The 25,663-nt window shown below is 36.4% G+C and overlaps 1 protein-coding gene across 9 annotated transcripts in view; it reads right to left on the bottom strand.

Moving 5' to 3' along the window:
* FBXW7 (F-box and WD repeat domain containing 7) overlaps nucleotides 1–25,663 on the bottom strand; it is a 169,400-nt gene that overhangs the window by 34,350 nt on the left and 109,387 nt on the right. Inside the window, exon 1 of one of the 9 annotated variants that reach the window (XM_028519177.2) lies at nucleotides 23,998–24,419. The exons of the other annotated variants lie outside the window; for them this stretch is intronic. Coding sequence (XP_028374978.1) covers nucleotides 23,998–24,144 — 147 coding nt within the window. The 5' untranslated portion in view covers nucleotides 24,145–24,419. Of the gene's footprint in view, nucleotides 1–23,997; nucleotides 24,420–25,663 lie in introns of those variants that run through there. 9 annotated transcript variants of the gene reach the window in all.

Genomic DNA, 25,663 nt, shown 5'->3' on the forward strand with positions numbered 1-25,663 from the left:
ACAATTGGTTGGACAGTTTTTACAAGAGTAAGTCATGGTTACAGGCAAAAATAAAACTAATCTACATATAAATAGTGAGAAAACATAAACAGTGAAAGTCTTGTATCTTCAGAGAATATGTATTTTTGCACACGGTGTCAATAGAGGAAGGAGTAATTAATAGAGTTCCTTTATCTACTTTGACCCTCAGAATTCATTTAAAATATATTCTATCATTGCACTTATCATACCCCATTTATACATCTTTTTCCCTGACTATCTACTCTGATTCTAACAAACAGTAGAAAATGATGCATAAGTATAATATTTTTGAGCACTTGGCCATATTAGCAAATAGTAGAAACCACGGCACCATTTTTCTAAAGCATAAATATATAGGGTAGGGCAACAATAGGTTTACAGCTGTATGTGGAACAGTTTATCCTTGTATTATTATTTATTAATTACAGCACTACTTTCCACACAAATGACTGTGAATCCACTTTTGCCCCACCCTGTATCTTTTACTTAAAGTCTATCTAATTAATTGATACTATGAATGCTATTGGTTCTCTTTTCAATAACTTGCTAACATTTTTAAGAGTAGGAGAATGTGTTCATATTCTTATGTCAGTGATTTTCTTTCCTGTTATCATGAAAACATTCCTTACTCTGATACTACACCAGGAAGGCCCGCCTCCTACAGTTAAGTGTCTTGCCCTGAGTGTAGAGTTTAGATGGCAGTTCTAAATTTCATCATCAAAGAAAGGAATGCCAAGCATATTGAAGCTGGAAAACTTGTTGAAATCTCACTAACCCAGCCATTAACTTTCTGGGATGCAAGTTCTTATTAAAAGGTTCTTGACTGAAACTGACAAATTAATAAACTTGTCCTATCACAGGTATTATATCAATTAAAACAGTGTTATATGCCCAGCATCTATATTTTCTCGAATGCAAGTAGGTGACACTGTTGACCAATAAGCTATAGTCACTCATTAAGCACTTACTTAACACCTACTATGTGTCAGGCACAGGAAAGTATATAATTAAGAAAAATTTTTCTTTCTCTATGGGATTTATGGTCAATTTAAGACAGAATAGGGTAATACGCACACAAACATGACTCCTTGTACACTGAAATCAGTTCTAAACATTTTTTGAAACTAGATAAAATGAACAAGGTGAGCCAGAGTCTGTTTGAAACCACAATCCAAGTAAACAAAATATTGAAATACTTCTGCATTAAAAAAAAAATCTCAAACATTAAACACTGTAAATATCTAATTTAACTCTGTTTAACATAAACTTGTTTGAGGGAGGAGGAATGTTTATGATAAAACAAACAAATAAAATAACAAAATTCTAACCTCAGAAAATCAAAACACAAGTCAAAATATAGCGCAGAGTTTAAATTTTTTTTACAATAACTATAATTGCAGCAGTGATACACATTTTAATTTTTTTCTTAAAGTTTAAGGTATTTACAACTCTTTTTTTACAAAAACACAGCACCTGAGGAGGGTCTGACACAAGTAAATTACAACATTAATTCAAGCAGAAGTTTTCTATCCCTTCGGACTGAGCCAGATTTGGGATGTGACGACGGACACGTGCAGCAATGTGTACGTCTACCAACACGTAAATATCGGCACGTGCGGAATCTGACACAATAATGCAAGGTAGAAGTTCTATTTATCGTGGCCACACAAGACACTAATGAGGATGGTAGTTCTCCTTGCTTGTTCTTCTAACATTTTTCTTGTTATAGAGCTGTCCGAGAGACTTCACACAGGCTTCAGAACATCCCTCACAACACCCTACAGACAGGCAGCACCTGCAGTCCTGCAGTAATTTAACAAAGCCAGTAAGTCACTCTAGAAGGCAATTAATCTTTACATCTCATGCTTCAAACCCAAAATAAACGACCAGTAAGCATCTGAAATTCATACCCAAAAAGTTCCTCTCAAAATTTTACTGCAAAAATGTTATAGTAATCCTTTTAGTAAAGAAAGAGGACTACCATGGGAAATGGCAGTTTTTACTGATTATAAAAAATAAAGTTGACTTTTAAGAAAAATAAGATGGTGAACGTAACCATGGAAAGAACTTAATAATTCAGAAAGCGTGAAATCAACATTTCCTCGAAGTAAGGCCTAGAAGCCTATTCATCCTTTTCTGTTCTTTAACCAATTCCATCTTTACTGTTGCTATTTGTGACGTTCAGTTACACTGGCCTGACATGAAACAAATATTCTATAGGTGTGGTACATCAATCTTATATTTTATTATTAAAATAACTTTTCATTTCAAGGACTGTTTAAAATTCTGGAATCAATTCCTTAAATTAGCTATTAGTCATGACCAAGAAGTTCCGAGAAAAGGGCCAGAGACGAAGAAGTAAAAACAAACTGTATCCCTTGAATCAGCAGAAAAACAGTAACAGCAGAAAACCATTGAGTTTAGAACTAGAAGGGACCTTGGGAATCACCTTACCCAATTTCCCTTGTTTGTGAAATGAGCATGAGCTTTGCAATCAGAGAAACCTGAGTTTAAACAACAGCTTTGCTGTTATTGGAGGGCAGCCTACTAGGGGTTATGTGACCTTTATGAGAATGTAATGGTCATACAGTCTACCTTACCAGCTTCACCCACAGAGTCGCCGTGAGGGCAGAAGAGATGCACAGCACACAACAGAGACCCTATAAACACCCTCTGAAATAATAACTGTTACTAGTTGGCGAGAAAGGCGAGGCAGAGAAGTGAATGGCTCAGGGTTATGCAGCTCTATCAGAACCTTAGACTCTGGTCCATGCTCACTACTTTGAACTGATTTTTAATAAATATGTTATTTTAGAAGTTGAGCTAAAAAAATCAGACATTGGTCAAGAAGGAAAAGGTGTTATATATTTTGCAAAATGCAAGTAAACATATGAATTACAACTGCATCTTGATTATTCAGCTCATGGAATGATTACCTAGGCCGATAAAACTGTGCCTCCGCCACATGTGGGAATCTGAGGCAGAGACATGATGGTTGGGAGAAAAGTGACGAAACCAATTTCGGGTAAAATCAATCAATCGATCAAGATATAATCACCTACTACATCCTAATATCTGCAAAATGTTACTGAGGACAAATAAAAACATTACAATAAACCTCCTCTCCCAAGAGTCTTAATTGTAATCCAACTAGTAAGACAAGAAATTGAGAACAATATTTAACTAGGTAGGTTAGGAGGTCAGAAAATGGAGACACTTAGTCTGAGAAGACATCATAAAAGATATGGTCTTGCTTCTAAGTTTAAAAGGCAGAAATTTGGTAGCTGTTGAGGAGGAAGAAGGACACTATCATCTGTGGACCTAAGATATATGTGGAAATGCCACTACCATTAACTTCGAGGATTAACGACGTTTGTAAGACTTGTAGTAGATACTGGTCCTATAAGGCTCATTAAGGAATAACCTTTTTAGCTCTGTGTCTCTGAATTCAAACATTTAATATTAAAGTTAGAACACTGTTTAACTTACAAGTAATAGTTTTTCTTCAAACGTACTTCCTGCCATGACTGATTCTTCCATTTTAGGGCTCATATGTGTCTCTTCGTACAAGAACTTGACTGTGTGAGTGTGAACACTGTTGACTTTTTATTTTAGTTGCACACACTGACTAATACGGGGCCCTTCTGTTTCGAGAGCATTCATACTAGAAACCACACATACAAGCAGGCTGTACTCTTGACTGTGGGGGGTCGGGGGGAATACTGCAGATCATGTAGGACTTTGTAAGCCATGGTCAACAGCCTGGACTTAATTCTAAGTACACTGTGAAGTCATTAAAGGGTCTCCCGAGTGGGAGTAATTAAATACAACTTCCATATATACCTTTGTTTATATTATTTTTTGTATTTTCAAAACTGTATTTAAAATTGAAGACCAGCCCCAAAGAAATTCTCACTTGCTGCCATCAGAGATACAGAGAAAAGACTACATAACTGTATTTGACCTCTTTTCAAGTCCTTCGTGTTGCAATTACTCTTCCATTTCCTTTATCACTTGTCACTCACACAACGAACTCTCAAACTCAGCACCTACCCCAAAAGATTCCTAAACTTGGAAAAGAAAGAGAACTGGAATAATCACAATTAATTTATAGCATACACCAGCCAGTATCCTAAACTATTTTTATGCAGGAACTAAATTCTGTAAGGAAGGGGTATCTATCATTATCATATCTCTAATTCTTTCCACTTTAACTTTCTGTGTGTTGATTTTTATCTTTCCATTTGGTAACTTACCCTCACTGAAAAAGGAGAGACTGGGCTCCGATCTCTGTAGACTGGCAATGCCTCTGCCAGGCTTACTTGAGCCCACGCCTACGGTAATGGAAGACACGGTTACCTTCAGTTACTGGAAGTGAAGGGTGTTACCCATGGTACACTTTTCTGAACTGCTTCTCAACCAGTGACCGTAAAGGAAGCCAGGGCACCATCATAAGATCTCAAGGCTGGAAAAGAGCCTTCAACTGAAGTTTAGCGCAGCCTCAAATGCGACCCCTGGGTTCGCTCGCACGCGCCGCGGTCATCCAAGATCTGCTCAATCTGAAATACGTAGTTCTCAACTCTGTGATCTCCTGTTACTTGGCTTACTGATTTTGATAATTATCTCCAATTATAAACGTTTGAGTAGCAGACACATAAAGTCCAGGTTCAGACTTATTGCACTTTTAAAACACATAGCATCTCTTCTCATCTCAACCATCATATATACATACCAGAAGAATTCAAAATGAGAAAGGACAACTTTAACCAATTTCTCAAAATTCTAGCTGTAAATCAAAGTCTGTATATTTGAGATTATTTCACTCATTCAACAACATTTATTAAGCAACTATGCCATATTGATGTTGGGCCGGTAAGAAGTATGAATTACACCAGATTCTTGCTTGAGAAAGTGTATATCATAGTGATTTTTAATCAATTCTTTACTTATTTTAGAGTAGCTTGCCTGCTCTTTAAGTGTTCAAGTGTTTAATACAGCTGTCGAGTGAGGAGAGAAGAACCTAGTAGTCATGCCCCCACTACATAAAGGATTCTAAATATACATTTAAGAAACATCAATTTACATTTTAAAGTAATTACTGTATATATAATTTAACAAACTGCATTCCTTGTTTCAAAAGAATTATATGTTTAGCATAATGCTTATATAATCCCCTACCTTTCCAGGACATTCCAAAAGACTGGGAAGTCTTAGTAAATAAAATCTAAGTACAAAGAAATATTGCTGGAAATACGTGGGTCACGAGTAGGCTTTGCCATAATTCTGCCTGTCATAGAAACATTTTCAAAACAACTACTCATTTGGAAAGGAACCTGACCTATAATAGTGTTTTATTTCCAGTGAACAGTGAGACTAATGGTTAGGAGCGCTGTGATATCTTGGCAAAACTACTGTAATACAAATATTTTATTTTTAAGTTCATTTTCTTTACTCAAATGGTCTTTGATATTTTAGTACATAAGTTAAAAAAATATTTATATATAAATACTCAAGGACTCCAAATGTTTAAAAGTTAACTTTGAAAGTTTGTCACTTGATACCTGACTTTCAAAGGGTCCTTCCAGAGGGGGACGACTGTGAGGTCCCCAGCAGGTGCACGCGGCACAGGGTGCCTGCCACGGCGGCACGAGGGCCACTGAACGAATGGGCACCGCAGCTTCACTAAGGTCTGCCCTGCGCGTACAGCGGGCCTGCTCGGAAGGGGGCTACACGGCGATTTGAGAACGCTTTTAAAAATTAAATCTTAAAAACTTTTATTGAGTTGATGAATATTCAAACTTCTACATAACAAAAAAAGCCCATGAAGAAGAGCTTACTTTATCAAAAAATATAAAGTCAAAACTAGCATAAACATGTTGAACTTTAGAATATTCTTAAATTTTTAATATCTTGTTAGCTCTTAGGATAAACACACACACACACCACTTCATTTTAAGCCTTTCCTTTGCAGTTAATCTATCAAGACACAAAATAACATAAAAAGAACATAAGGTATTTTTCAAGAGATGTTAAATGAAGGCAATGTTAGTCAGCATGACCACAATGCAAACAGCAGAGATTAAAATTAAATGGTATTTTCTAAGGTATTTTTAGTCAACTAGCTTTTATTAAATAATTGCAATAGATTTCTTTAGACCAAGATGTAATTTACTCCCCACCAATTCATTTATTTCAAAGAGTTTAACTTTATAAAATTCACTCTTTTTGTTTATAGATAGGTAATGTAAGAAAAGGAAATTACTGTGGGAAAAAAATTATGGTGAGCCTCTAACCCCAATTTTCATCATAACATTATCAGTCTCATCTCAATGCATCCTTTGAGTCATATAATGGTTCTCTATTTCCTAAACAATAAAATAGGAGAAACAACCAAACGGTGATTCAAACATTTTATTTTTAGAGGTCCAGATCTATCACATTCAGGAAATATTTAACCAGGGTTATTAAAAACCAAATGCAGTAAGCAAAAATGATGTAAAATTGAGAAAGATATAGTCTCTATCCTGGAAGAACTCCTAATTCAGAGGGAAGAACAAACAAGTCAATAAAAAAATGACAAATCAATATAACTGATAAATGAAATCACTCGATTTATATGGCAATGCATAGAGCTAGAAAGGGGAAGAGATACATATTCTCAGGAAATGCACATGGCAATATTTTAAACCAAAAGAATAAAGGAAAAAATAAACACTAGATTTTAATCTGACTTGAGTGTTCCTTCAATACCTACTATTAAAAATACTATAAACCATCTATGTTTATTAAGCAAGTCTTTTTTAAGTGGATGTTTTCTTATGAAAATAAAGTGTACAGGGAAGAAAACTTACTATATGCCAGACACTCTTCCAGGTCCTTTACTTATATTAACTATTAAAACTGTTAAACAGCTATTAACCAACTTAAAATTCACTGAAACCCTGTGAAGGAAGCACTAGTATTACCCCATTGTACAGATCAGGACACAGGTGCAGAGAGTTCAAGTCCCCAAGGTCGCACAGCTGTTAAGGAAGGGAGCTAGGACTGGAACGCAGGCAGGTCTTGCTCTCTAGCTTATAGAAAATGAAACGGGGTTTTCCACACACATGGCAAGAAGCACTGGTAGTTACGAAGTCTCTGGGATGTTTCCTGAGCTATTTCAATGTGCACATGTGTGATGTGTGGATGAAATATATATGAGAGTCACAGCAGAGACAAAGAAAGGAGAGACAGACCAGGAAGCTAACTGTGCGCTCTGGTACAACTCTGGGAATTCACCGAGAGCACTGTGACAGATAATGCACACTGCCAACACTTCCTTGGTGAAGAAATGATGCCGCCGTCCTGGCCCTCAGGCACAGGCGGGGCAGTGAGCAGCAGGCGGGGAAAGGGTGTCTGAGGAAAGGTGCGCACCGCCACACTTGGTTCTGCTTCCTTTTCCTGACCTCCCCCTGAGAACTTCTACATCCCACTTTACTCCTTCGTGCCCAGTGCTTTACCTCCCCGAAACACAGAATGATGAAAAATCTGAGAACAGAAGACATCAACATAGCTCCGTTGGAAGGTCCTTCGAAAAAACTAATGGATCTTTGACTCTTACCAAAATGATCTGAACATTATAGAAAACTGGCAAAAGTTATATATATTGTAACATTTACTCAAGAACCTGTTTTGAATGCTCTTTATTAGTTACTCCAACCCAAACACACCTGACAGGGAATTGTGACTTCCACTGATTTTGAATTGTTTTAGTTTAGTAGACAGCCTAACAACACTTGGCTTATTAAGTAGTGTGTGTGTGTGTGTGTGTGTGTGTGTAACTGAGCACATACAGAACATGTTCTTCCATATGTAGTTATCACTTCGACCCTGTTTCTTAATTTCACCACATATGATATTTTCCTAAGAGCCAATCCATCTTTTAAACACATGTCAATTCAATCCACGTGTGGTTATCACTTCCTAGCAGTAAGCATCAGTGTTCATACATGCACATCTCTGTGAATCTATGCTTTATTGTTTCAACTATCTCTAATTATCGCTGTACCCAGGGCACGTACTCATGACAAATATCAATCAGTGTGGTTGGTTATTTTCATCTCCCACAGACATTCATTTGGCATTTCTTCAGGTGCCTATTATACATAAGCTAAATGAAGGCTGGTCTCAGCTTCACAACTGGAGTTAACAGACGGTGATACATGCTGCAGAGTGTTAGAAAAGGGCATTGTGCCCCAGTGCTGACTTAGTCCTCAGGTCCAGAAGCCCCCTCTTCTCTAAAGGCACGGATGGCGAAGCCGGGTTGTGGTGCAGGAGGGAGCACCCCTGTGGCGGCGATACGCAGAATAAAGGTACTTTGACAGGGGTAAGATGAGGCGAGAGGAGTAGGTGAGGGCCAGATTATGTAAGACCTTGTAAGGGATTTTGGTCTTTCCCATAAGAGTTAATGAAAAGCTAACGCAGGTGTTAGTTAAGAGGACATGATCAATCGGGTAAACCTCTTGAAAAATCATTCTGACTGCAACGTTAAAAATGGAATGGAAGTGAGAATGGATGTGGAACGACTGTGCGAGGAAGCCATTGCACTGGACCAGGCAAGAGGTCATGTTGGCCTGGACTAGACGATGCAACAGAGATGGGTGGAAGTGCACAGTTAAGAGATAGTTAAAACATTAAACTGATGAGGAACTGGTCATGGGAAGTAAAGGAAAGGGAGTTTATCAAAGGTGACACAAAGGGGGCCGATGACAAAGGACAAGAGCACTGCTTGTTTTCTGGGGCAGGAAGGATCCACAAGTTCCATGTTTGGTCATATCTCACTAGAGGTGTCTTTGAGACATCCAGGTGAGGCTATGACACTCCAACTAGCTCTGGAGCTCAGCGGAAAGGTCTGGATTGGAGATAAAAACAGGGGAGTCCTCTGTGTATGGGCCATCTCCAATTTCCTTCACAGAGCCACCTCCTCCCCATTCTTAAGATGCCAATCGCAGTGCCTGAACCCACCTTATCATAGTGCGGGCACATGTCCCCTGTTAGACTGTATGATCTACAAACACAGTGTCCACTTCTTTTCTGTTCTTGTCATACCTCAGCTCCTCCCACAGTCCCTGCACATAGCAGGGTATCAACAGATAGTATTTATGGGATAATTAGCAATGGAAGAGATACTCTAATCAACAAATGACAGAACTACAGAAATAATAACTGCAAAATACCATTTTCAGCATAATTTTAAAAACTCATTATTTTCAAAATAAGGAAAGGTAATGTAAGTAGAAAATGTAGAAAAACGCAGTTTATACATTATCATTTAGTATTAATGTATTATATATAGTATTATTTATAACATTTTATATATTTACATATATTTCCCCCTCAGAGAAAAGTAATAACATTTTGTAGATATCTATCAGTTACACAATTCAAGCATACATTAAATTGTGATGAAAATGCAATTGTCTTTACTATTAAAAGGCAACCTCATTTAGGACTTCCTATACCTTTAAAACTGTCCAACAGAATATAAACTTGTACTATTAAAAGGAATATGAAGTTTTAATAACATTTAATGTATACCATTTCCTGTAGATCTCACTTAAGGTAGTACTTTATTTATTCTCAGGTATTAACCTAAAAGATAGTAATTTTGTACTTCCATTATACTGGAAAAGTTTTTGTTACCAAAAAGCATCAAAACTAATTTTAGATAAACAAAAACACCCTTGGCAATATACATTTTAATCTCCATGAAAAGAACAGGCTTTCCATTTCCACTAAAATTAAATTGAATACTGCACGTCATACATATAATTGCCCAGCTTTATTTTACTTCAGCTGCCTTTTATCACCATATCCCATTGAGAAAGAATGGATCAAGAACACTACACTTGATGAAAAGAGTCAAAGGACTAAGATCCCTCTGAAATACTTAAAAAAATTGAGTTATTTCAATTACTATATTCACTTTGGTTTGGAGAATATGAAAATACACAAGTAATAATTTCAGCAACAGATACACGTTGGGGCATACCATTCAGTTCTAACTCTGAATGCAGGCAGGACATACCTCGCCTTTGATCTTCAAAGTAGCCAACACTGCACACATGGGTTTCAAAATCCTCTCCAGCTTTCAACTTCTAATAAATATTCTAATATTATATACCCAAACTGAAGAATGTTATTACCTTGCTAAAAACATACACATTTTTTTGCATATAAGCACAGTCTGGAAATTTTAATATGTTGAAGAGTACAAAATACAGTATAAGATTATGAAAGACACAATGTTTTTAAACTCTCAATGCCTTTAAAATTATGTTAAAGATACACAAAATATACTAAAACAAAAAGGAAAAAAACTGACAAAAACTTGGAAGAGGTTATGGTTGGCCATTTATTATTTTTCTGTATTAGAGTTAATTAATATTCTCTAAAGGCTGAACAACCTCTCAAGCTCTGAACTCATGGCACTGACCTTAGACTTTCTCAGAACGATTTTTAATGCACTCTGTTATTAGTAAAACCTGTTCAAACACAGGCCCCATCTGCCAGCACCCCATCTGCAAGAAAGCTGCTTATTCTTGTAGACAGTACGACTTCTGCTTGCTGCCTTCTCTTCTCTACATACCAGCTGTATGGTAATGAGTATGAGCAGCTGAAAATACTGCACGATAAGAAAGCTAATATGAAAACGACAGAACAACACTCTGCCTTGACGAAGCACTTGAAGCATGAACACAGCAGATAAGCTATTAAACGGGGGGTGGGGAATGAGAATTTTATGAGTGTGTATGGGGGAAGGGTTCTTGTGTGTGTGTGCGTGTATGTTAAATATGGGGTTTCCACATAATTAAAAATAAAAAGAAGCAAGACTAGCACAAGGTACCAAAAAAACAATCTAAATTTCTAAGTACTTGTGTTACGACTTGTGAATCAGTTCTTTAAATAGTTTAAGTCTCAATTCTTATATAGTGATATTATACCAGGTGTCATTTTGACAAGCTAGTTTTCAAAGATATTAACAAGTATGTTCCATTTCCTAATTAACTCATTTGGGGACTAGGGGATGAAATAAAGCAAGAACTTAAAATGACAGTGGCAACTATTTGCTAGGCATTTTATCAGCTAACATAGTATGAATCAATAAATTCTGTGTTTTTAATTCTTATACAGCAATTTAAATTTTTTAATTTAATGGCATTTGAAGGCAATACATTTATTCTGAAGCTCTGAGAAACTCCAAACAAAACACCAAGATGGCGCATGCTACCCTCTTCACTGAGGAAGACGTAATGGGGTTAATGTTTACTACGTGTTCGTCACAACGACTGAATCCACATAACGTTCCCCATAAAGCAGAACAAAAGCATATCCATTTTTTATATGCAGTATCTTTCCACTTAGAGATTAACAGTCACTCTGGGAACAGTTTAAGAAACATGGCTATTCAAATCTGATGGTGTACATTTTTTCAAAATTTGAAGAAACTAAAAGTGAAAAATATTAAAAATGTTAATCATAAGTAAAAAATAACTACCAATATATTAGAAGAATTCATTATAATTTCTACCAACAAATCTAAAAAATCCTATGTGGACTTCATAACAGTTATTAATAATTTCTTATTATACAACCACACTTCCTATAGGTTATTTCATTTTACCCTTGCAACAATCCTATGAAGTGGACACTATTATCTCCATCTTACAGCTGAAGCTAAACAAGCGGTGGAACTAAAACTCAACCCCAGGTCTAACCGTCTCTATCACTTATGCTCTTACAAACTCCAGGAGGGCCAGGGTTTGGGTCCGTTTCTTCACTGTTAGGCTCCAAACGCCTAAAGCCATTCCCGACTCACAGGAGTTGCGGAACGGGCCGAGGGAAGAGACGGGAGACACACTGCTCAGTTGTTTTGTTTCCAGTACAAACCACTTTAAGTGAAAAAAATCGACTCTAAATGTTGCAATAACCCTAATTGTTTTGATGTAGAAAAAATATTTACTGAAGAATCTTAAAATGAGATTGTTTAGTAACCTAAGTTTTGTTCACTTGTCAGTTTGAGAAATGAAGACTTTATTTTTTTTTAATTTCTCGTAATTAAACATTCATTTTGAAAGGCTGGTACAGAACGAGTAAGAAACAATTGCACTGACTTCAGTATTTTGCGTATTTCCACAAACCTAACATCCTCATTTTTACTGTGTAAACATAAAAATGCATTTTTCCTGTTAATTAGTCTAACATATTCTTTGACTTCAAATATGTGTCACGGCCACAGCTTCCATAATATAACAACCTCTTATACAATATGTATAAGAGAATGAAAGAATAGTTTCAACTCAATGAAACAATGCCAATTATCCTCTAAAAAGACATACAGTTTGCATTTTTTCAGAAGAGCAAACTTTTAACAACACGGATTAAAAAAACCCACAAAATATTCAGATGAGATTTACAAAAACAGTACAATACTGCCCCTACATGTTCAAACTCGTAGTAACAATGATATTTTAAAATCTAAAGAGAGAATGCAGAGATATCTGTGGATTATTTAAAAGCTGTGTAAGCTTAAACTGTTCCCAAGTAAACTATAAGAAATCACCCATACATAAAAACATATTTAAGTATAGGAATAACCCACAGGTTTCAATTTTCATTTTCAGTACTAACAAGAGAATAAGTAAGAGAATTTCATCCAACATTATCATATATTTTGCCTCTTAAAACAATTTCCTCATCACTACATGAAGATAACATAAAATAACCATAAACTACCTATGTGCTTTTTGGGTTAATATTAATGTATTAATGTTTGAGAAATACTTACTACTGATTATTTCCCCTGTACACTGACAAAAATAAATGTCAATAAAGTTTTAAAATACATACATACAAACACTTACGTATATATATATTGACACTATGAAAATCACAAGAGAAATGTTTGCTAGACTAATATCACATTTACTTTTCATTGTTTTAAAGATTCTATTTATTTATTTTAGAGAGAGGGAAAGGGAGGGAAAAAGAGAAGGAGAGAAACATCAATGTGCAAAAGATACACTGACTGGTTGCCTCTCACACATCCCCAATTGGGGACCTGGACTACAACCCAGGCATGTTCTCTGACTGGGAATCGAACCAGTGACTTTTTGGTTTGCAGCTGGCACTCAGTCCACTGAGCCACACCAGTCAGGGTACATTTACTTTTTAAAAAATTTTAAATTATTTTACTTTTCACATTTTTGGAATAAAACACTATATATGCAAAGAAAGACATATGCTGCATCAATAGGTACTTGTAAAAGGAAATAACTGAATTTAACTTCTAACATTTAGAATGTCACTAGCTTTGCCACAAATGATAGTCTCACTGCCATTACTGCTACAGTAAAATTTACACACTAAAAATCTTAAATTAAATCTACCATTATTTACATCTATCATAAATTACACATTTTGTTATTCAGCTTGTTCATATGTGAGACACACAGCAACTTACACAACCTCCCACAAGTTCGGGGCAGGGCCAAAAACTCCATTCCTGACCCAGACGCAATCCGGAACGAAATCACAATGTGAGCCTGATAGGATATTAAAGGTTGAAGTGTCCTTGCAAGAATATGGAAAATGGAATAAAATAGTATTTGTATCTTTCAGAGCCTCAAAATGATATTTTGTCCTAGACATTACCTAAGAGTATTTGAGAGCCAGGAGAGTACATTTCATAATATATTTCATACCAACATAATCCCATCAGGTCAGCGAAAGAGTGTGTCTGTGTGTGCATGCATATGTACGTGGGTATACACTCATACGCACGGAGAAACTGAAACGTGAATTGTCATCAGTTGACTCAGAGGTGACAAGTGGATAACTGGATCAAGGAGTCCAGTGACACACTATACTGGAGCAGACCATAAAAGGATTTTTTTTTTCTGCTTTGTTCCCTAATGCAACTCAAGTGCCTAGACTTGTGCCTGGAATTAGCAAATACTTATTTGTTGAATGAATGAATGATCAATCTGGTCTCTGCTTTACTCATCTTTGTTACACTAGCAACACCTACTATGAGAGTGTGCCTAATATGTGTATTAGCAGAATTAAAGTTAATTTAGTGGTGTTAATTTTCCATGCAAATACTGGAAGAGGTAAAAATGTGGTCAGGGTCCTCATCCCTCATTTTAAATGTAACTATGCTAGCATGCGTTGTAGTTGATTACTGAAAAAAAAAAAAAAACATGTAAGCTCTGAACTCTACTATTATGCAATACTACACAGAGCTGCCTATAACTGGGTTAATTAAATTTAGTATTCATTTATATAATGTATGTTTTAAAGCATTCAAATATGCATGTTCTCGGAGACATAAAATAAGGCTTAGATTCCTTTGGTACTTCAAAATGTATTCCATTTGTAATGGAGGTGACAGCTATAAAACTCAAAGGTCTGTGGAGTTACTTCCACAACTTTAGAGAACACTGTTTCTGACTTCAGAACTTTTTGGAATCTATAAAGGCAATATATAGCATATAGAGTATGTTTTAGACCATTCCTAGGACATTACACATTAATATTTTTACAGCAAAATACATGAATATTCAGGTAAATAATAAAAGTGACTATCTTGTGTTGGTTAGGGTCAGGTTTGGCTAACTCAAAGTTTTTTTTTTAGTTTTCAGGGCTTGTTGAATTTCTGGTGTGCAGACAAGCAACTGAGTTTATTATTTCGTACTTGTTTACCTTGCCAAAGCTTCATACTATGTTTCTTCTTAACATATTTCCCTGTCTCCCTTACTACAAGTCTTATTAAGTCAGTTTCTGTAAAATATAGCCTACAAATTTATATCGCCTTGCCCTGGGATGTGAAGTTACTGAACTATTTGTACAGACTGCTATCTATCAGCAGAAGGGATAACAACTCACGGCAGTCACGTCTATGATGCATTTGTAGACTTACAAATCATGTTGTAATTTGTTTTGCATTCATATCTGACAACTGAGGCACAACCTCATCATTATCTGATGGCAAAAACAACTAGAAAGCTATGCTCTCAGTAATTAGGTATTGAAGCCATCATAAATTGTGAGAACAAAGTGAAAATGAGGTATTTAAAAGCACAGGGTTCCATGGCAAAGGTTAACCCTTAAAACACTCGGAATCTCAGGATCTGCACCCTCAGCAAATGCTGACCCAGGTCGGGAGCAGTGTCCGAGACGCTGGAGCCAGATGCCCGACTTAGAATCTCAGCTCCATCGCTTACTAGCTCTGGGCAAGCTATCTGACCTTCCTATGCCTCATATTTCCTCATCTGTCACACAGGTTGTTTTAAGGATTAAATGAGCCCATACACAAAGTACTGAGAACAGTGCCTCCCCTGAACCCCAAGTTAGGCTATGCCATTACCCTCTTCTATCATCAACAAAACACTGCCATTAACAGTTACTTTTCTGTCTCCCTAAATCAGAATCCAAGCTTGCAGTTATATTCACAGGTTCTAGAAAAGTTCCCAACTCTGTTCTAAGTGTCTGTTCAATACGTATTTGGGGGCTGATTTTAATAAAGTGCGTGTCAAGACGTAAGTGAATAATTTGCAGCAGTATAATTAATGTGAAAAAACAAGATATGAGCCCAAGTTCCTTCTGTCCATCATTTCTCTGATCACCTGTTCAGCAAACATCGTTCATGTCTTAACTCAAAGCTGCTGTGAAGCCTTTCCTGAGCCACCTGCACTGAGGCCTGGGGGACCTGCTCATGCTCCCACCAGTCCTTTGTGCATGGGCCCATTTAAGGAATTAACCCTCTGTACTATAAGGGTCCATTTATGGCTTTACCACTGAACTATAAGATGCTTAAACGATTGGGTTGGTGTTTTTTTTTTCATTTTTGCATATCCACAGAGGGGATTTCTTTATGCACAGTGCAGAGAATTAAGACTGTAAGAAACTTACAATTTATATTCTGTTTATTCATGTTTATACATGAGGCATGAAACATTAAGAACTGATAGTATCCCAAACAGAATGGTCTGCTATAACTAATTAACTCCTTTACTGATAAAAAGTAATGGCAATAAAGGATATTGGATGATCTGAAAATGCCGATTTTCCCCCAGCTTTTGATGGACTATAGGAAGTCACGTTTTAAAAAAAATCCGGTAACCCACAGATCCCCCTATAAAGGGTGATGGGTGGAGATTTACGTTGGGGTGGCAAACATACGTACAATACAGCACACAGATGATGTGCCGTGGAACTGTGCACCTGAGACCCGTGTAATTTTGTTCACCTGTGTCACCCATAAATTCAATACAGGAAAAAAATCTGGTACCCCATTGAAATTTGTATCCAGGCTTGCTCATACTACCCTGTTCTTCCTACTCACCAAAACAGTATAATAATTCTTTTTTCAGCGTTTTTTGACATTTTGTAGCTGCTGTAGATGCTCAAAAGTACCATCTAATGACTACATCCTATGTTTGTTTCTCCTTCGTTTTCAAAATTGGTAAGTAGTAATTACTTTTAAAATTAAATGTCAAACTGTATCTGAGTCTAGTTAAATTTAGAAAATGAAATATTCAAAATCACAGCTGCAGAGTCATTTAAAAACACTTAGTGAACAAAAACATACCATAGTTTTACAGTACCAAAAACGCCCGAAAGAATTTTCCAAGTTTAACACATACGTCAACGAATTGGTCATACAAATATTTATACTCATTTTTCCTTCATATCACCAGGAACATAAAAAGATACTAAACTGAGTTTACAGCTTAACCAAGACAAGGTAGCTATAGATAAGGCTATCACTTAACACCACTGGGCGGCACATACATGCCTTAGGGCCAGACACAATGCAGAAATGACAATATGCTCCACTAGTGGGTGACGACAATGGTGGACGCAATCAGTGCCAGGGGAAGGTCCCAGCCGGGGAGCTAGCCAGACTGTGAAGTCATGGAGAGCGTCTGGGGAGACACGGGCACAAACTGGTGGGTTCCGAATAGACTGGGATGAGGAAGGTAAGCACCAAGCTGGCTTCTCTTTAGAGGTTTCATATTTCTGTATGTAAAAAAATATCCTTCTATTGTTTCTACTTGGCAAAGAGTTCCATGAAACGGATGTTGAGTTTCATGAAATGTCTTTCAGGTATCAAGACATTTTAGGAGAGCAGACTCACTACAGCTACTTTAAATAACAATCGTGGCTGGACTAGAATTTTAAAAAAAAAAAAAGGCGAACCTGGATTGGGGCTAAAGGCAGAGCTGGCCAAGCTATGTCAGAAATGTAAGACTAAGTAGCAGCGCTATAAGGAACAGGCAAGTATTTCTGGCAGCTGCTCTTGCTAGCATGAGTACTCTTGTAGTAGAGATTATTAATAGCAATATACTTTGGGAAAGGCTGTCATTTGTACTGTAGAAATATCACACTAAAATCCAAAAATGTAAAAGGTATAAACTAAGGTGACAAATGAAAGTTAAGACAATCATAAAACCTGTAGTAAAAATAATGTGTTAAATCAGTGATAAATCAGGAAACGATACGTGTGGATCATCTGTTTAGATAAAAACAAAGATGATAGTCTTAAAACTATGGGAAGACTAGAAGAAAATTCAGCTTGAAAATAATATAGGTGACAGTCTATGACAAACATTATTTCCTAGAAAGAATAAGAAATAAAATCACCACGAGCAACAAATAATCTCTTGATCTATTTACCTATTTTCCTCATGAAGCTTTAAGTATAAGCATATATCATTATTTTCTTAAAATGAAAAAAAAATTCCTCTGATAGAAAACCTAGAATAATGAACATGGAAATACAATGATAAATTATCAACCAAGTAGAATCTGTAAAACTTTTCCATGGTAGGTATAAACTGGCTTTGAATATGATTTCTTTCTCTTTAAGCAACATTAGAAGTCCCTCGTGCTGGTTTTTAATTGGTATCACCTTTCTGGAAAACAATTTAGCAGTATTTAGCAAGAATTAAAAAGTTCATAATTCTACTCGCAGAAAACTGTGTACAGAAATGTTCAAGATTTATATATAAAAAAGCTCAAAGCTTTGAACTATCCAAATCACAACAGGAAAATTATGGTACGTTCACTTGGCAGATTTATACAGTTTGAGTGACTGAAGCCACCGGAAACCACCAGCAGTATATTAAAAATGGATTAAAGTACCCATTTTGTTTAAAGAAATTATTTACTTAAAATGGTTATTGTGGTTATTTCTGAGCAGTGAAATTGCTGATAATTTAGAAAATTATAAAAAATATTTTTCTAAATTTTACATATTAAACATGTCTTTTTATCAAGAGAAATAAAAGATATTAATTATTGGAAGAAAATAAAAATTCCCTCTATCATCATTCAACTCAGAGAAGTTATGGAATTGGGATGTTATTAAGTTCAGAAGGGTAATGACTCACAAGTTTGCTTTATCAGCAGGGTTCATGATCACCTACTTTGGGCTACACACAAAATTTTCATACAAATGAAAGTTATATTACAGAATACATGGAGATGTTGTTTTCTGAAACAAAAGCAATACGACTGTGTGGTGACACTGGCAGACCCCTGTTGAAACGTTACTAATGGACTCGCCAACTGTCTATGGAAGGAGTGTAACAGAGTACAGTGACACATAGCTTGAACTAAGTGCAGATTATACATACAAAAAACATTAGATTATGCATGAATGAGATTAAAATTTTGAATACAGGCTGTCATCACTAAGGAAACAATGAAGAAAAAAGCCTGAACCCAAAGGAGTACCAAGCTAAAGGAGGCGTAATACTGTTTTCACGCTTTCTCACCATTGTCGAAAGTATCGGTTGGGCAAGCCGTCAGGAATACCGTCGAGAATGATACCTCACGGTGTGGTTAATGGCCAATCTGTCAGACGCCCTGTTCTCCGCTGCTGCCTGCCAAGCGCAGACACTGAAGTATGACAAAGACTCTTCCCCTGACCAAACTCTAGTCAGGCTTCTCCGATTTTCCAACTAGGCCCTGTCCTTGGGCACTGTTCTCAGGTGCCAATTTTAGCAAGAATCCTACTAAGTCAGTCTAAACAGAAAGCCCCCAAACTCGATATCATCACCCTCCAATGTGTTGGGTTCCTCATCCTCCACCATCCCCCAGGTGACGTCTGATGACTTATGGTTAAGCTGATTTAGCCAGAATACCCTCCTTTTTCTAATGTTTCCTCTTAGTAATTTTCTATCGACTAACTCTCACCATGTTCCTTGGCTATAAATTCTCACTTTTCTTTGTCATATTTGGAGTTGAGCCCAATCTCTTTCTCCTACCATCAAAACTCCCTGTAGTAGCCCTGGCTGGTGTAGCTCAGTGGACTGAATGCTGGCCTGCGAAACAAAGGGTCGCAGGTTTGATTCCCAGTGAGAGCACATGCCTGGGTTGCAGGCCAGGTCCCCAGGAGGGGGCATGTGAGAGGCAACCACACATTGATGTTTCTCTCCCTCTTTCTAAAAATAAATAAAATCTTTAAAAAAAACTCCTGGTAGTAATCTCTGTACCTCCCATCAAATCCCCCAAATAAAGTCTGTCTCACTGTTTGAACAAGTGTCATGAATCTCTTTTTGTTTTTTGGGGGGTTTTTTTTTGCTTTAACGGGTATCATTCCTCAGCTTACAAAAAGACAACAAATATGCATACTGTTTAATATTTCCAGTTTTTATTACTGTAATTATTGCATAATCTGTGGAGTAACTTTAAAGTGAAATATCTTAAAAGAGATTACACCAAAAAATCCTAAATTTATAATGGATGATGCTATTGAAAGTTATTTGTAGGGCAACTGTTCGAATCTTTGAATGTATTTTATCACGGAAACAATGTCTGCAGTGGCTCTAGGCTTACCCTCCTCCCAAGCAGTAACATGACAGTCGTTAAAAAGTGTTATGATTACAAGAAAAAAATGTATAAAGGCCACAAAATATAGTAGAAAGAGAATGCCTGCTACCTGCAGCCTTGCAGAATCCTGGGGTTAAATACCAGCTTTACTATTTACGAAGAAAACTGAGGAGTTAACGTGTGTAAACCTCAGTCTTCCAGTCTACTGAAGAAAGATATTACCCAACTTATACTACTTAACAAACATATAAATCACTTAAGGATTGAGTTTAAATACACAAAATAGCTGGGTAACAGTGGCTGGTAGGGTACATAGTAGGTTCTTTTAAAGTGATAGCAATTATTAATAGCATTACTATACTAATACTACACATTAAGAAGGGAAATAATAAGCAGTATTATTAAAATCCTAGTGATAAGACACACAGATTTTTCTCTACTTAACTACAAAAGATTAAGAAAGGAAGATGAGGGTTTTAAAGGAAACAAAAGGCTTAAGGCACTAACAATCCCATTCTAAAAATTTACCATAAGCTGAAACTTACATATAAGCAAATAGATGTATGCACAGGAAGATTTACTGTAGCATTATTGTAATTGTAAAATCCTGTATCTCACTGTTCTATAAATAAAGTTTTATTGGAACAGTCGTGTGCATTCACATACTGTTTAAATGCTGTCTGCAGCTGCTTTCACGGTACCATGGCAGAGCTGAGTAGCAGTTCTAACAGCGACTGTGAGACACGTAAAGCCTCACACACTTAATGGTCCTCTGCAAACTTGCAGGGAAAGACTCCGGAGTTAAGTCAATCCCCAATGATAACAATACACAGGAGTGAATTTAACATTTTCTCAAACACCACAAATATTTTATTTCTATTTTCTATTTAAAGGGAAATTATTTTAAATACAGTATTTCATTTTAATAGGGCTTGAGGTGTAATAAAAATCAAAATTATTTCCAACTATCAGACATCCCAGTCACATACTTCATTATTATCTGCGCTCTTGGGTTTCAGGTGAACAAGTCCTTGTCACACAATGTCCCCACCTCACCTCCCTGCCACTCCACAAGCAGCTGCTCCCCATCTCCTCAGTCAGCAAGCAGTGCTGCCGATGCTTACGTGACACACGGCCAGTGCGCGGCTCAAACCTAAGAACGCGCAGGGCAAACGCTCTAAAATCAGTGTTTGTCTGCAAACCAGCAGAGTCACCAGGGATCTTTACAGGTCCTGTACAGACCCACAATGCGTGTCACTTAAAAGCTTCTACCGCCAATAGTAATACTGAACAATGATAGAACAAGAATATTTTAAATGCTTAAAAGTCTGAACAAAAGCGAGTTAAGAAGTGAGGTTTGAGCACTGAAGTGCATTTTTTCAAAACACTATTTTTAATTGTAAGACGGCAGCATTATTTCCCTTATCACTTCAAAGAAAAACATTGCTGCCAGACAAGCTCTGAAATCTCATCAAGCTGTACCCTTATTTATATATGTTCAAAATATAGAAAAATAATGTATTTTAGGATTTAAGAAATATTGTTATTACCATAATTAGGCATTCACACTTCAAAAAAAGTAATTTTCCACAGATTTTACAGATTAAATACATTTTTCCTGTAAAAATTCTCTTCCTCAAAGGACAATCAGTTCTTTTTTGAATAAGAAGTTATGCACTCAACTAGTATTCTCACGTTGCTAGATCACTATTTCTTTACTATTGTTAGTATTGAGTACAAAGTATCTCTGATGAGAAACTAGAATAATTCAAACAATAATAAGTTAGACCACCAGTACTAATATACTTAATAATGAGATTAATACATTTCCTGGAAACACTCAAGATATAAATTGAAGTTGTAGTTGTAACAGCTACTTGAAAGATTTTTCACAGTTTTCAAAGTTTTTCATCATGCAAACATTTTAAGAGGATAAACATCTACGATAAAGGGATAATATCATGTTTTTCAAATTTATTAGGTCAAGACTGCATACAGTCTTATAAGAGGTCACCATACTTCCCATTAGCTCACGACGTGGAAAAAAAAACAATGGCTTACAAAACTCAGTAGTTTATCTGCTTTGTCCAGGACAACCTAGCCTGAAAGAAGGTTTATCTGATGTAAAGGATAAACTGGATGCCAGACACAAAATGTGATTAATCACACATCACACCAAAAGTCTCTTGAAAATCTCCGTTAAAGAAAAACACATTTTAAAAATGCTTATCATTAACTTTACCAAGGGAAAGTTAGCAAATTAAATGACAAAGAACATGTGAATCAATTTAAAGCCACCTCAATAAGCCAGTTGCAAAAAGGAGAGGGAGGATTCATTACGCCATCCCTCTAGTATGTCTAGTAGTCGGAGTCAATGAGTTATGCAATAGTGAGTTATTGGCAGGCAGGTAGTTTCAAACTGAATGTGTTAATTTTGTTTTTTTAACCATTTCCTGAAAAAAAATTCTAGGATGTATTTAGTTTTTCAAATCTAGTCCCCTTCTATTATTACAACTCCAGGGCTATAATTTCACATAACACAGTAACCTAGAAAAATCAAACTGAAAAGTGACCCTAGGAAGCCCTCAGGGAAAGCTCTGGAGTTCACTGTTAATTTTTAGAACAAAATATCTTGACTGGTAACATCTTAACCCTTTAATTTAAAACACCCACACTTAGTTTCCTCAGTTAAAATTTTTACTTGTATTGATATTTTCTTTTACATAAGTATTAAAATAGCAAGTTAATTTATTAACGACTTTAACGCTGTTGTTGGCCTCTGTGTAAATGCTTAAATCAGAGCAGTGACCTCATTCAGAAGTTACAAAAGTTATGAAGTAAAAGATAAAATAAATGAAACACTTTCTAAAAACATAGTAGAGAAGAAGGTATGAGAGTGATGGAGATATTTGTATTCCATTTTCAATGTTTAAACTGTATTTCTTTTAAACGTCACTTGAAATCCTACTTTTCAACATGGCTCCTACTTATCTGGAGAAGTGGAAACTACTCGAAGGGAGCGAAGACAACAAAAAACATTTTGTTGGGAATGTTTCGTTGGGAACATTTTGAAAGGGAACACAAGTCCTGGCAAATAAAAGATTCTCCTTACTGAGGAGAAAAACTATTTTTCAAGTGTTTTGTAAGTTAATTTACTTGTTTGATAGAATGTTTTCCCTTTAATTACAAAAAAGGTAAGAAGCGGCACTGAAACACTAAAAACACTGATGTATGCCAACACTCATTCAATCTCAGGTTTTTTTGTTGTTTAATGTGTTCAGAATCATAAAACATATTTTAGATATAAAAATATATCACTCTAGTTAATAATTCAAAATGGCAATAACCAAGTCAGTCAGAAAAAACAACAAAACTGCTGATAGGAACAGGGTCAACACTTGGTGGGAGAGAGGGGACAATGTCACGCTGGAAAACGCCCAGCAGCCCGTAACGTGCCTGCACGCCAGCACGAGTTCTACAAGACGCCTGGTAGTTCAGGGCTGTCTATATATAAACTGCTACCGTAGCCGCCACACAATGGCATGTTATTTTTATTTTACATAACAGCAAACAGTAACGTCTCTCTTAGGTTAAATCTGAGTTTAAGAAATAGCAACTTAAAAATAATGCAGCCTAAAGTACAGATAAACGTAGGGAACTTGGAGTGCTCTTTGTAAGAGTTAACTGCTGTAATTCCCACGTATAAGGAGAACACCACCAGCTTTAGGCTTTCCCCTCAAAATAAAAACTATAGATTTTGGATTTCAGTATTTGCCAACGTATTTCAAAACATACTTTTTATATCTACCAATTTAAAATAAGGACTCCAATATCTTATAGAATAAATGAGAGAGAGAGAGAGAGAGAGAGAGAGAGAGAGAGAGAGAGAGGGAGGAAAAAGGTGGACTGGATAACCTTGCCCTCAAAGCTCTTACATTATTAAAACTACCACTTATGTAAGTTTTTTACTGGCTTCATAATGCACTGAGAGTTTTAGTTATAAAAATCAATTGAAAACTAAAGCATTTCTTTACTAAAGGAGGCAAAAGTACTTCATTTAAATAAATATATTCCTTTTTTCAAATGTGTAAGACTTACCCGTCTTCGACAAAAGGGGAGGCCTTGGGCAATGATGCTAATGCTAAAGATCTTCATCACAGTTTGGTGTGGAAGAGGCTCTTTGGCGCTTTTAAAATCAACAGGAACCAAGCCATGGTTTAGAGTAGCTTTTCCCAGTTTTGACATTTTAAAACTCTTCTTGGCTGATGAATACTCTCTACATGTAATACAGGCACATTACTAAAAACTCAGACCACCAAATTGAAATCTAATTCTGTTTCTTTTTTTTTTTTTAAAGGCTGAGAACCCAAGGCCTGCTGCTTTTGTCTTTCAACCTTCTCCTACCGAATGTCCTGACCTGTCTGAGGCTTGGTGAAGTGCAAACTATCCTAGAATAGCCAGGAATTATAAACTACTGAAGTGAGAGCTCCTGCTCCTGCCAGTCAAGCAGCCTGGGAACCTCCCATGCAGAGTCAGTAATGTGAATGCAACGGAGCAGGCCTGTGCTGCTGCTCCCGCGACTAACGGAGGTATTCCCTAGAAAGTGAAAGGAAAGTTTGCTTTTCAAAAATAAAAATAAACATTGTATTTTCTCATGAATAGCTAAGCCTTCCTTACCCGGATATCAGCATTAATATTTTAGGAAATGTTTTGGATTATGCTTCAAACTTAAGGGCAGTGCTTATGCATGCTCAAAATATATATATGTTTGTTCTATCTCAGATATATTCAGAATGAGCAGTATATTTGCAAGTGTCCGTCTGAAGCATGTGTTTTCCCTTGTCCATACATGCCATACTCACTATCTCATGCTAAGACACAAACTGACTCAAGCTCTCTATAGTTATTAATATTCATTTCAGATTAATTTTCACAGCAGATATTTTAGTTGTTTACAGATTTCAGCGCAACCCGAAAAAAACTCAGTGATTGCACCTGAAAGTATAATAGGCATGTTATTCATTAAGGATATTTAAAAAAACAAATATTTATAAATGTAACCTGTGATGAGAATTAGTTGTAGTAAAATGAGTAACTAACCAGTTCACTGCCAATCCTTACCACCTACTTTCTCCAGCACGCTACAGCCATATAAACCTATCTAAAACACAGAGAGGGAATGTGGTGTACAGTCCGCCCCTCAAGAACTTTCAACGGTTGTCCCAATGCCTAAGACAACGTTTGGAAATGAAGACTCTACAAAGTAACCTCAAACTAATCTTTCCAGCATTATCTCAGACATATCCTTAAATTAACCACTTATGTCAGTGTTAATTAACCTTTATACTACATTTCATTTTCAAACCCATGAACTAAATGGTTACAAAGATGATTAAAAAAAGCTCAGTGTGAGAATTAATAGTTTTAATAGATAACAGACGTAAAGTGTTTAGAATGCTGTTAACTGGTTTGTTTTCCCCTTCCGTTTTATGTTCTTCTCTCGATAGCTGGGCGTCTCACCTCTCCTTCCAAGAGCTTTTATGAATCTTTATAGCGGGCATTCGGAATGTAATATGGAGCACGTGAAAAAGGAGAATGTCAGAAATGGGTGATTTCCTTTCTAACTTTGGAGAGATCCATCTTACTAAATATAAAGTGGGAAGTCAATATATACTAAAGAAGTACCCCCAGTGCTACCATGACACCGCTTTCCGAAAGTACACCTTCCTCTTCTACCACGGTTTAGCCTGTAGTTAAAAACGTG

This window comes from Phyllostomus discolor, chromosome 8, assembly GCF_004126475.2.
Source record: "Phyllostomus discolor isolate MPI-MPIP mPhyDis1 chromosome 8, mPhyDis1.pri.v3, whole genome shotgun sequence".
NCBI lineage: Eukaryota > Metazoa > Chordata > Mammalia > Chiroptera > Phyllostomidae > Phyllostomus > Phyllostomus discolor.